The 13,458-nt window shown below is 41.8% G+C and overlaps 1 protein-coding gene across 1 annotated transcript in view; it reads right to left on the reverse strand.

The window, feature by feature from the left end:
• Positions 1-13,458, reverse strand: part of FAM120A (family with sequence similarity 120 member A) — a 103,542-nt gene that overhangs the window by 66,610 nt on the left and 23,474 nt on the right. The window contains exon 3 of the mRNA XM_061200626.1: positions 13,198-13,280. Coding sequence (XP_061056609.1) covers positions 13,198-13,280 — 83 coding nt within the window. The remainder of the gene's footprint in view (positions 1-13,197; positions 13,281-13,458) is intronic.

Raw genomic sequence — 13,458 nt, forward strand, 5'->3', positions numbered from 1 at the left:
TAGTTCCCCGACCAGGGATCGAACCCACGCCCCCTGCAGTGGAAGCGCAGAATCTTAACCACTGGACCACCAGGGAAGTCCCAAGCAATGGTTTTCTTTTGAAATAATGTTTTCCATGTTTGAAAATGTTAGCTGCTCCGTCTCCTAGGGAAGCATTTATCTCCTTGTTCTGGTCAGTGTTTGGTGAAGGTAAATCCCATCACAATGAACTCCAGGGAACTAGTAAAATGTCTGAGGCTGCAGACCACAAGCACATTCCTAGAAACCCAATTCCCCCTCTGCAGAATGAAAAACTACTGACACACACACGCTTCATGATGAAGAGGTCCCTGGAACAGTGCGTTCCAGCCAGTCTGGGAGAAATGGAAGTTCTGTCCACTCCCTGCCTTTTGGGGTGTTTAATAGTCCCACAGCCAGGACAGGGAGGAGGGCCAGCTGGTGGCAGCCCCAGGAATGAGGAGTCAGGACAGAAACCCTGAGCTGTCCTACCGTCGACATTTCCCCCTTGGTGAGCACATTCCACAGGGAAGGGGACAGCCTTGCCTGAGGAGAGTCTGCAATGGCCAGTGGGCTCCAGGCCCTTGGACAACCCCCTCTCTGGGCCTCGACTTTCTGTCTCTAACTACAGTTTGAGACTAGTTGCCCAAAGAATGCCCCTTGGCAGTCTGAAAGCCTAGGGTTACCTCATTATGTTGCATACAGTACTGGAAAGGCCGGCCACTGTAGAAGGAGTTTATATATAGAACAAATGACAATTAACACAGTTAGAACAGAATTTACTGGGTACATAAATGTCCAAAATATGAAAAGGGCTTTCCTCCAGCAGTTGGGAGCTAATGTGGTAGTGCAGGCAGCCTCTCCCAGCGTGTGCACCCTGACACCGGGACACCACAGACGACTGGGCAGCCGCATACTGTCCCATCCCACCTCAAGTGAAAATGACAGAGTCTGTCACTTTGGTTCCTGTGGATATCCTCGTCTTCACTACCCCCACTCCCCACAACACTAAGGCTATAAAATCCTTGAAGTGAGCAGATCCTATAATTAGAGGGCCCCCAAATCCTTCTGAGAGGCTAACTAACACCACCCTGAAACCGCGTCCTTTATAATTTCCCATGGCCCGGACTCCGCCCTCACGCCCCACCACCCCTCGCTCCCCCAGCTTCACTCCTAATCCAGCCTTCCAAATCCAGCTCAGGGTGAGCACCCACATCTTCCTCTGAGACTGCTGGTGCAACTGCTCCCAAGCCGTATCTTGGCTGCTCTTTAAATGCAAGTGAATCTAAAAACAAGTTTCACATAATATCATTGCTGAAGCAGAAGAACCTGATCCACCTCACTGCCATTTGGAAAAGAGTAAAGTGAAAGGATTACAAATCTTGGCAATTTTCAGGAAGAAAACTAGAAACCTGATTTGATCAACATTCACTTGTGGGTAAGGTATTATTCTAGAAAATAAGAATATGGAGCAGCTCCCCAGTGTCTTGACTTCAAGAGGCTCACATTCTTATTGGAGAAAAAATGCTGACCAGACTCCAACAGGGCCCTCAGAGGACACCCTGGAGGAATCATGGCCCAGCTGAGGAGGGAGAAAGGCTTCTGCATCCTCTGTGGTTCTCAAAGTGCAGGCCCTGAGATCCAACCCAGTGCCGTCTTGGAGCCCCCAAACCAACGAAAAGAGTTGTGTGAGGGGGCTCTGGCAGTTTGTTGTAATAAGTCCTCCAACCGCTAAATCACTGAACACACCTTGAGGGCTAGTATTTTCTAAAAGAGTCAAGAGTAAGGAAAACATTTAAACACCAAAACCGTTATGGCTATGCCTTGAGATTCTTGAAAAGTTATGACGTGTATCAATATCTTGCATACATTTGCTTAAATATAGCTGTGAAAAGGATGCTAAAATGCAATTAATCACAAACAATGCTAAATGTGAGCTCTGCAGGTGGAAACTGTTATGCAGATATACCGAAGGATTTAATGGATTTGAATTTAAAGTATTTAAAGTATAAGTGTCAACAAAGAAAAATTCCATCACGTTTTATGAGCAAGGGTCACCAGTAGGCTCACAGGGAAAGGAGGGCAGGCCTGGGATCCCTCCTGCAGAAGTGTCTGCATCCAGCTGGGGCTGTACTGTCCTGTGATTGAGTTCTTCTAGACTATATGCCACACACTGCTCTCAGCATGCATCACTTCATTTAATCTGCAAAACAATGCTGTGAGGTGTACTCTTAAATGTACTCCCCATTTGACAGGAGTTCATTCAGGCACCCATATGAGCCAACGAGGTGAGTAGCTGGGCCACCGCCCGACCTGCAGACTGCACACCTGGCCACCACACTCTGGTCTAGTCGTCTCTAAATTATGCCTCTTTTAGCATTAAATGTCCTTTTCTACGAAATGATGGTAGACGGCGAGTTCCTTTTTCCTCTAACATTCTTATTTAGAATAATTAAAAGTTGGCAACACAACAGTAGCCCTCCCAACTTTTGTCTTCCCCAACAGATCTGTGAAACCCAAACCCCTGTTGTCAACAAAAGGAGCTACAGAAAGATTTTTCAACAGGAGAGGTATGAAATCAGGCCTGAGTTCCAGACACATGCAGGATGGGCATGAAGGCAGAGGAACAAAGGAGGGAACATTAGCAGCTCCTGCGTAAACCTAAGTAACGATAACACAGGTGGTCGAGAAGGATAGGATGAGCAAGGTGGGAAAGGTCAGATGTAGAGAGTCAGATGCAGAGAGGAGAAGAATCAAAGGTAATTCTCAATTTCTAACCTGATGACTGCAGGGACAGTGGTATCACTAGTGAGAAACAAAATACAGGAGGATAAACCTATTTAGAGAAGGTGACGACATTTCTAAGTTAGAAACATCAAATTTGGTGCACAGGTGCAGTGCCCAAGTGGAGATGACTTGGTGGACAGTGGGATACACCCTGCAGTTCAGGGAAGGGGTCTCTTGGGAGAAATACACTGGAGAGTCATCAACATAGTAGTTGAAACCTTAAGGGCAGATGAGACGTGCCAGAAAGAAAGTGTGAGGCTCACAGCAAGGTACAGAGATGGATCCTAGGGAATGCACATGCAACCAGAGGAAGCCAGCTCACACGAGAGACAAGGAAAGGATGTGGAAATAAGGAATACAGAACAAAGCTGGGGTCTGGGAATCAAGGCAGGAATTTCCCAGAGGGGTGAGGAAAGCAGGATGACTGACAGTGTCAAGTGCTCCAGAGAGGCTGAAAATCATTTGACAAAGCATTTGTCAAATCCACAGCCTTGGACAAAGACCCAACTGTGTCCACCAGAAATCGGTGGGGAGGGGCGCAGGGGGCGGTGAGGGTGGATTAAGCTGTTGGGGACATTATGGAAGGCTGCCTTCGGGAGAGTCGAGGATGAAAAAGAGAGTTAGGAGAATATGGGAGACTAGACCACATTTACAAACTGAGGGCCAACGACCAAAAGAGGGGGGCATCTACACAGGAGCAAGGAGTTGATTGGACGAAGTAACGCAGGGCTCCCTGGATGTGTTCAGTGACAACAGCTCAAGAATGTCAGTATAGTCTAGTCTCAGGAAGTAAAATGGGCCTGGATGAAGAAGAATGAAAACAGGGGAACGAGAAGCTGAGGACTCTCACCATCCTCGGATAAAGGACCTCTCTGTAAGAGAAAGTGTGAAACTGAAGAGAGGTCTGAAGAAATGATGAATGTTTAAGATAAATATTAAGGAGAATAAAAGGATTAACTGCTGACACTGATAGTTTGGTTGAAGTTGGAGACCATAATTTCAAAAATCAGTTTTACTGAGATATTTTACTTAAAGTAAAATTCATCAATTTTAAGCACATAATTCACTGAGCTCTGATAAACGCATACATTAGTGTAGGCACCGCCATAATTATGAAGTATAACGTTTCTATCACCTCAAATAGTTCCCTGTGCCCCTTCCCATCATAGCCCTAGGCAACCACTAACCTGCTTTCTATCACCATACTTTTGCCTTTTCCAGGGTTTTACATAAAAGCAATCATATATTTCTTTGGTGTTTGACTTTTCACTTAAGATAATGCTTTTAGGATTCATACATACTATAAGAAAGTAGTTGGTTCCTTTCACTGCTATCAGCATGTCATTGTATGACTGTCCCACAATTTATTCATCCATTCACCAGCTGACTACTGCTTGGTGTGTTTGAGACTACAGTGGATAAAGCTGCCAGGACACTCAGGTTTAATTATTTTTGTGAACATAGGATTTCATTTCTCGTGAGTAAATGTCTAGCAGCGGGATTGCTGGGTTATATGGTAGGTATATGTTTAACTTTGTAAGAAACTACCAGACTGTTTTCAAAGTGACCATTTTGGATTCTGCTTCCCAAAAGCCACATCTCAGAGCTATGGGTGCTGACATGCACTGACACTTGGCATCATCTGTCTCCTTCATTTGGTCAGGTAGTGCAGCTCATGATGGCTTTAATTTGCATTCCCTAATTCCATGGAGCATCTCTTTGTGTGCTTACTGAATATTCTGTAAAACGTCTGTTCAAAATTTCACCCATCTTTTTTTGTTGTTGGGCTGTGTATCTTCTTATTGTGTTGTTCTTTACATATTCTGGATACAAGTCCTTTACCAGAGATAATATTCTGCAAATAGCTCTTCCTCTGTTGTTGCTTGCTTTTCATTTTCTTTTTTTCTTTTTTTAACTTTGGGTTTGCTTATTTATTTATTTATTTATGGCTGTGTTGGGTCTTCGTTTCTGTGCGAGGGCCTTCTCCAGTTGCAGCAAGTGGGGGCCACTCTTCATCGCGGTGTGCGGGCCTCTCACCATCGCGGCCTCTCTTGTTGCGGAGCACAGGCTCCAGACGCGCAGGCTCAGTAATTGTGGCTCACGGGCCTAGCTGCTCCGCGGCATGTGGGATCCTCCCAGACCAGGGCTCGAACCCGTGTCCCCTGCATTGGCAGGCAGATTCTCAACCACTGCGCCACCAGGGAAGCCCCATTTTCTTAACTAAGAAATCTTTGACTAACTCAAGGTCATAAAGATCCTCTCTTATATTTTCTTCTAGAATAATTTTTATATTCTTTTAATTTTTGCATATGGATATCCAGCTATTGTAAAAACTAACCCTTCCCCATTTAGTTACTTAGGGACTTGTGGTGAAAATAATTAAATATATATATAGGTCTATTTCTGGACTCTGTTCTGCTCCACTGATCTGTTCGACTACCCTTATGTCAGTACCACACTGAGTTGATTATTATACCTTTAAAGTGAGTCTAATACTAAGTCCTTTCACTTTGTTCTTCCTTTTCAACATCTCTGATGCTATTCTAGGTCCTTTGCAATTCCACATGAATTTTAAAATCAGTTTTTCAATTTCTACTTAAAAAAAAGCTTGCTTGGATTTTGATTGGGATGCAGTAAATCTATATAACAACAGAGTCTTTTGAGCCATAAACACGTACATTTCTTCATTTATTTAGATCCTTCTTTAACTTAGACCATAAGTTTGCAGTGGCATCCATTAGCTGTGTGGTTCTCAAATCTTCTCTAGATAGTACCTATCTAGGGTGGAGGGGTCTGCTGGGCAGGTGAGATGGAAGAAGGAGCAAGAGAAGGGTGATGTTGGTACAACCAGTTCAAGATGACCCACCAAGAGCTCCAGGCCAGCTAGGGAAGAAAGAAACAGTGAACAAATAAATGGGCAGAAGGCCCCAGGGCGGGCAAAAGAGCCAAGTGTCAGCTTATGAGAATACTAAAGATAGAAGCAGTGGAGACAAAAGGGAGAAGGGATATTAAAGTGTACGATAGGAAATGGAGCTCTTCTGGGAGAAGACCCAGTGTATGACTCTGGGCCTAGAAGGCTGCAGTATAGTATACACTATTTTACTGGAAACAATATGCAGCCAAGTTGTCTGTGGGTAATCTCCAGTACTCTGACCTTGCCTGAGTCTCAGAAGAGTTATCAAAGGACACCATCATGAAAGTAAAACGACAACCCACAGAATGGGAGAAAGTGTTTGCAAATCATGTATCTGGTAAGAGACTTGTATACAGAATATATTTTTAAAAAAACTCTTACAACTCACTAATAAAAAATTTAAAAATGGACAAAAGATATGAATAGACATTTATCCAAAAAAGGTAAACAAATGGCCAGTGAGCACAGGAAAAGGTGCTCAACATCATTAGTCATCAGAGAAATGCAAATCAAAACCACATCACACCCACTGCAACAGCTAAAAATAAAACAACAGACAATAACAAGTGTTGGTGAGGTTGTGGAAAAGTCAGAAACCTCACACATAGTTGGTAAGAGTATAAACAGTATAGCTACTGTGGAAAACAGTCTGGTAGTTCCTCAAAATGTTAGGCATAGAATTACCATGTGACCAGCAATTCCAGTCCTAGGTATACACCTGAGAGAAATGAAAACATGTCTACACAAACACTTGTACTTGAATATTCACAGCAGCATTACAAAGCCAAAATGTGGCTGAACAACCTGAATGTCCACTGACTGATGAATGGATTAAACATGGTAGGTATACCCACACGACAGACTATTATTTGGCCATAAAAAGAAAAAATGAAGTGCTGATACATGCTACAGTGTGGATGAACCTTGAAAAAACATTATGCTCAATGAAAGAAGCCAGACACAAGAGGTCATATAATTCCACTTATATGAAATGTCCAGAAGAGGCAAATTCATAGAGGAAAAAGTAGATTAGTGGTTGCCAGAGGGTAGAGGAGGGGGAGAAATGGGGAGTGACTGTTAACAGATAAGATACTGGGTTTCTTTTTGAGGTGATGAAAATATTTTAAAATTAGACAGTGATGACGGTTGCACAAACTCTGTGAAAGCTAAAAACCACTGAATTATATACTTTAAAGGAGTAGATTTTATGATATATCATTATATCTCAATAAAACTGTTATAAAAAGAAAATTTAAAAAACATTCTAACCAAGAATGGCAATTTGGAAGTAAACTGCCAGCAAACCCCAACTCTGTCACATGTCCTTCTGGACCCAGATTGGGCTAGTCTCAAGAAAAGTGACATCTCCGGTTGAGCCGCCTAGGAGTGCTCAGAGCAGACAGACCACTGGCAATGTGAGGGGTGTATGTGTGCACACCCAAGACACAGTGTCGGGAAACTGCCAAAAGAGCCACATTTCCAGCAGAAGTGATCTCTTCCAGTCAGAGTGATGGAGAAGGCCTACTTATGAACAAGGCGGAGATTGTGGACCCACAGGGGGAGGAAATAAGCTTGAAAGTGTCTGCACACATTTTTAAAACTGAGAATATGCCACTTATTTAACATAAAACTAGAAGATTCCAGGTCATGAGAAGAAACAGAGAAAGCAAAAATACCCTAGTAAGCTTCTTTTTGTTTCATTGACCCTATCACTCACCACCCCAGGAATCAGAAGTCGGGCACTATAAACACTGTATCTTTCAGATTGCATTTGGACCACGAATCTCCCCTCCTCTGGCTAGGTCATGCATTTCAGCTCACTCGGAAGAATTCTGCCCGCAGGCCCAGGGCGGGCCCAGTCCCTCAAGAGGAAGGAGCTAAACTGAAAGCAATCCTGTAACAACTAGGGAACACAAACCCCTCCCATGACTCTGTCCCTCCTTCCCAGCAAAGTGACCTGTGATCCACCCACAATCTGTAAAACAGAGACAGTAAAGCTATTCTTGAGTCCCAGTGATTTCAGCAGATTCCTCAGAATGCCAAGCTTTCCATCTTCACTTTATTTATTTATTTTAATATTTATTTATTTTTGATGTGGCCCATTTTTAAAGTCTTTATTGAATTTGTTACAATATTGCTTCTGTTTTATGTTTTGGTTTTTTGGCCCTGAGGCAGGCGGGATCTTAGCTCCCCCACCAGGGACTGAACCTGCACCCCCTGCATTGGAAGGCGAAGTCTCAACCACTGGACCGCCAGGGAAGTCCCCCATCTTCACTTTAAAACCAACTGGGGACAGGGAAGGAAGCTCTGATGGGAAGATATAAACAAGCAAAAATCTTTTGAGTTCAGTCTTTTATTTTCCATTTAAGGATTCCATATATAAATTTTAAATGAGCAAAGAATAAGACTTCTTACTAAAAGCAAGTTTCCACGACCTAAAAGCTTGAAGCCCGGTATCGTTAATCTGTGCACTGAAATTCCAGACTGTTAAGAATGTGCAGCTCACTGAATGCATGACGATGATGACATTATAATAATAATATCAGTAGGATGTACATTTTAAAACAATTCTGGAGTACCAAATATCAATCTGTTAAAAGTGGTTCTCTTCCACGAGTGCAATTATAAATAGCTCTCACTTCCACAATGCATAATGGTTGAATTTTTCAACCTTCCAGGCCCCTAACGTTATTTTCTCTAGAGCCCAAAAAGTCTTTAGATTTTAGGAAGTACTTCTTAGCTCTTATGAAACTATAGGATGACTTTTTGAGAAAGGAATATATTGAGTTAACTTCAATTAACTCTAACATGCAAGCAGGAATTCCTTCTTTGGAAGGTCTTAAGTGCCCAAACTGCCACCTCTTGCAATGCCTTAAAACAGCAGTCCCCAACATTTTCGGCACCAGGGACCGGTTTCCTGGAAGACAATTTTTCCACGGACAGGGAGGGGGATGGTTTCAGGATGATTCAAGCGCATTACCGTTGTTGTGCACTTTATTTCTGTTATTATTACATTTATATAATGAAATAATTATACAACTCACCATAATGCAGAATCAGTGGGAGCCCTGAGCTTGTCTTCCTGCAAATAAGGAGCACACAACCTAGATCCCTAGCATGCGCAGTTCACAGTAGGGTTCGCGCTCTTATGAGAATCTAATGCCACAGCTGACCTGATATGAGGAGGAGCTGAGGCGGTAATGTGAGAGATGGGGAGCGGCTGTAAATACAGTTGAAGCTTCACTTGCTGGCCCGCCGCTCATCTCCTGCTGTGCAGCCCGGTTCCTAACAGGCCACAGACCGGTCTGTGGCCCGGGGACTGGGGACCCCTGCCTTAAAAGGTGGAACTCAGAATAACTGAAGCCCATCCTTCTATTCATGCACAATTTATACTCAACTTTCTTTCAAAAAGGATCCCAGAAAGTCTGATCATCAATCTCACTCTAGTAAGGTTGCACAGTACGTTAGATATACCATAAAACTCAAAATGCCTGAAATCATGCTGCTCTTCTCTCTGGCAGCTGGCTCCACAGTGTGAAACCCAGACAGGGGCCACGTACGGTGGATATGAAGATCACTGGTTGGCTGGACACTGATCACAGCAGGTGCAGCTGCTACCCGCTTCCCCTTCAGGGAAGCCAAGAGAGAGGAGATCCTTCGAGTCCAGGCTTCATCCTGAGGGCCCACTGTGAGCCTTGCCATGTGCCCTGACCTTGGGAATGCTGGGGTTGCATGGACTGCATGGTGAGACACAGATGGCTCTTCTGTCCACCTCCACGTTCCTAGGGACCCTAACATGCTACTCACCCAGAACCAGACTCCCTCCTCCCCGGGGTCAACTGCCACATCCTGTCCCTAAAGACACTGGTAAAAAGGATTACTCAGTGACTTTTGGTGGCATGTAAAAAATATAAAGTTAGAGATAACTTCTGGTAAAACTCTAGGTAAATTTAAAACAAAACATTCCTAATCTGACCTGACAGACTGCCCTGGTATACAGCTGCCTCAGGGAAAAGATAATGCTGGTAAAGGAAGGTGACTTGGGACTTCCCTCGTGGCGCAGTGGTTAAGAATCCGCCTGCCAATGCAGGGCACAAGGGTTCGATGCCTGGTCCAGGAAAATCCCACATGCCGCAGAGCAACTAAGCCCATGCACCACAACTACTGAGCCCGTGTGCCACAACTACTGAAGCTCACGTGCCTAGAGCCTGTGCTCTACAACAAAAGAAGCCACTGCAATGAGAAGCCCACGCACTACAACGGAAGAGTAGCCCCCACTCACCGCAACTAGAGAAAGCCCATGCACAGCAACGAAGACCCAACGCAGCCAAAAATAAATAAAATTAAAAAAAAAAAAGGAAAGTGACTAAAAATAAGTGAACCTGAAGGTAGGGTTATATCAATAAATACTAAAGACTATTTAAATCAGAAAGAGAAATGTACAAGAGCTAGGACTTAGAGCTTTGAGAAGAGGCAGAAGCAAGCAAGGGAACTTTCAAGGACGTATTTTAATTTAATTGGACACACAGAGGGAGAAGGAGTTCAAGAGAAACCAGCACCTGCCTGGCCCGGGGCTGATGGGCAGAGCTAGGCTTGGGGGGAGTGGCGGGGGGGAGGCAGCGTGCCAGGGGAGGGGCACACTGCCTGCTTGCCACAATTGGGGTGGTGGTATAGAGAGACCAAAATAGAACCGGAATAGCTATACAGGAGAACAACACTTGTGGGAGGTCTGGGGAGAGGAAACGCGAGCATAAAACTTGCAAAGTAGCCTGTCCAATATGAAGGAAATGGTGAAGGGACTCCGGGGCCGGAAGTACTTGGGGGGGGTCATGAATGACTGATGGGGATAAAAACTTGAAATACATGAAACTGAATACGAAGTTTAGGAACACAAAAACCATTAAAATGAATACAATGGTTGAAATGTTGACAGGGATAAGATTATGGTATTACATGTTAAGGGGTGATTTGAATTTATTAGATAATAAGTTCATATAACACCAACCCTCTGTGAACAATAAACTAGTAGATATGACTTTGCTGAAACACTTTGGCAAAATAAAGGATGATAAAAGGAATGCTTGAACTTGGGGATGCAAAATCAGATATCTTTAAAAGCTGTGTATACAACATACTGTGTTAAAAAGGAACAAATGAAAATCATAAGAAAGTTTCATAAACAACAACTAACCAAATTTTCAAAAGATGTAGTTAGTTTTATTACTGTGAAAAAGAAGAGACTAAAAAAGCAGATGGGATACAGATAATTCTATACAGTAGTAATGTTCATGAGAAAAAAACCACATTCAATATCCCACAGTCTTTGTTAAAATGATTAAAATGATACTATACACAGAAAACTATGTACAAAAGGTCAAAACATAAAAGTTATGCAATTTTTGAACTCAAAGCTGGACATGCTTTGCTTTTCAGAATGTGACTTTAAAAATCCTACAACTTATTAACTCACTGAAAACTTATTTTGGACTGCTTCATTATGCCATAAAAACACCCAGCTAATATTTAAAATACACATGATGATAATGCAAAAAAAATCTGATTTGCTTTAAAAAAAAAAACCAACAAACAATCCTATAAACAACTTTCAGAGAACAAAAGAAAAATGTGAACATGGACTTAATATTAAATGACATTAGGGAATTATTGCTAATTTAGTTAATGTGATAATAGTAATATAATTAAGAGATTATCCTTATTTTTAGGTGGTGGTGATGTAAACCACAGTTTTCACAGGTGAAGTGTTATGATATCTGCAACTTACTTCCAAATAGTTGAGTTAAAAAACAAACACACAGATACAAATATACTTTAGAAGAAACTGTTAACAACTGTTTAACCAAGATGGTGGATATATTGATAGACATTTTCTATTTCAACTTTTTACATACTTAATATTTTTCTTAACAAACTACTAGGAAAAATACATGATAATGACGTTTGTAACCTATCAATAGTTTGAGTTGGTTTTCCAGTAATTCTTCAAACAGCTCCTCGCTTCTAACCTCTGACACATGAAACAAGGCAAGCTCAATTTAGATATATGTATATGGTCTGGGATCCTGGGAGCCTCTCACCCCTGCTACTCAAAACTCTACAAACCTTCTAAAAAACAAGCCTTCATTTTGTCTCAACTTATAAAAGCATACTGCTTAATGAACCTAATGAGCACAATACTTCTTCTGAGTCCACCTGATTTCGGACTATACTTTTCCTATTCTGCAGTTCAATAATGGTATCACCTGGAGCTTGGAATCACGATTACAAATTGTAGCACTCTGTAAATGAAAACACACATGAAGAACACTCTGGCCAATAGCAAATAGAAAGCTGTTCCCCTTCAAGGACAAAAAAGCAAAAGAAAACAAGTAATTTCTAACAAGAGGAGAAAAACTGACTTTTGAACAGAAGTTTTAAAGCCCCATACAAAGAACTGTTACGATAAAAAGGAAAACATCAGGACTCATCAATAAGAAATGGAAAAGAAAGGGGATTCTAGGCAGCAAGAAACAAGATGAAAGAGGCAGGAAAGGAATGCCGCTTGAACTTGCAAGTATCACAAAAGCTCACTATAAGCTAAAACACAAAAACTCCAATTTGGAGGGCAATTCTGACAACAGGAAAAAGTGCATTCAGAAACCATTCCATGCAACCTCCCTATTACTATGAGGAACTGAGGCCCAGGCTGCCAGCCAGTGTAGGTCCCGACTTCCCAGCTCCCCACCTAACAAGTGGCAGCTATGATCACAACACTAAATAGCAGAGAACACTAGAGCCACTTTACCCAGCAAAGGGAATACGGAAAATCACAGGCAGCCACTCACAAGTACAACTCCAAGTTCCCTAGTGGCTCATACCAATTTCACTACTATGTTCACATCAAACCATAAACCTTCCCACTCTAGAAAATCAGTTAAGTGAGTCTTCTTGGATGTCCATTACTTTCACAAACAGGAAGGGGAGAAAAATAAGAAAATAAATATTAACAAAATAGTACAAATGGACCACTTCTCTAATGAACTTGGGTCTCCTCCATCATTCAAATAGCATTAAAACTGTAAATAGATTTTTACAATATTGAAAAATTAGTAAGAAAATTATGAAATTTATCAAACTATGCTAAGATGTTGATCTGAGTAACAGAAGATGGTATTATCTACTGAAAAAAATTAATATTTGTAGATAAGAAAATTAATACATAAAAACTTTAGCTAAAAAATTTCCACCTATCTAGGTATATGGCATGAAGAATTCCTCTAAGGGAATTTTTAAGGACATTTATATATTTCCCTAAAATATAGGTGCTGGGAACAAGATAAGACAGGTTGTTTGCTTTTTAAGGCAACACAGATTCTGAAGTTAGGGGGAAGCAGAATATCGCTAATTTTGTGGTATATTTCCTTCTACAATAAAGAAACATTATTTATATTATGAAAGTAATAGCAAAATCAACAAATGTTGGAAATGAAATGAATCTGTACCTTAAGTGAGGCTAGTGGATGTTCTGGACCAAGTAAACTCCAATGAAAGGAAGCCAGATCTTCATCAGGTAGAATGTGATTTCCTGGAATACAAACAGGGATACCATAAAAGCCATCATCATGAGTGACACAGGGGAAACTTAATATCATTGCATGTTATAATTTGTAGATTATCTTTGTTAGTTTCAGACTTTGCAATATGACTTCATAGGACCACCTCATTTGATACACCACATAAAACTTCCACACAGAAATTGAGAA

Source organism: Eubalaena glacialis, chromosome 9, assembly GCF_028564815.1.
Source record: "Eubalaena glacialis isolate mEubGla1 chromosome 9, mEubGla1.1.hap2.+ XY, whole genome shotgun sequence".
Classification (NCBI taxonomy): domain Eukaryota; kingdom Metazoa; phylum Chordata; class Mammalia; order Artiodactyla; family Balaenidae; genus Eubalaena; species Eubalaena glacialis.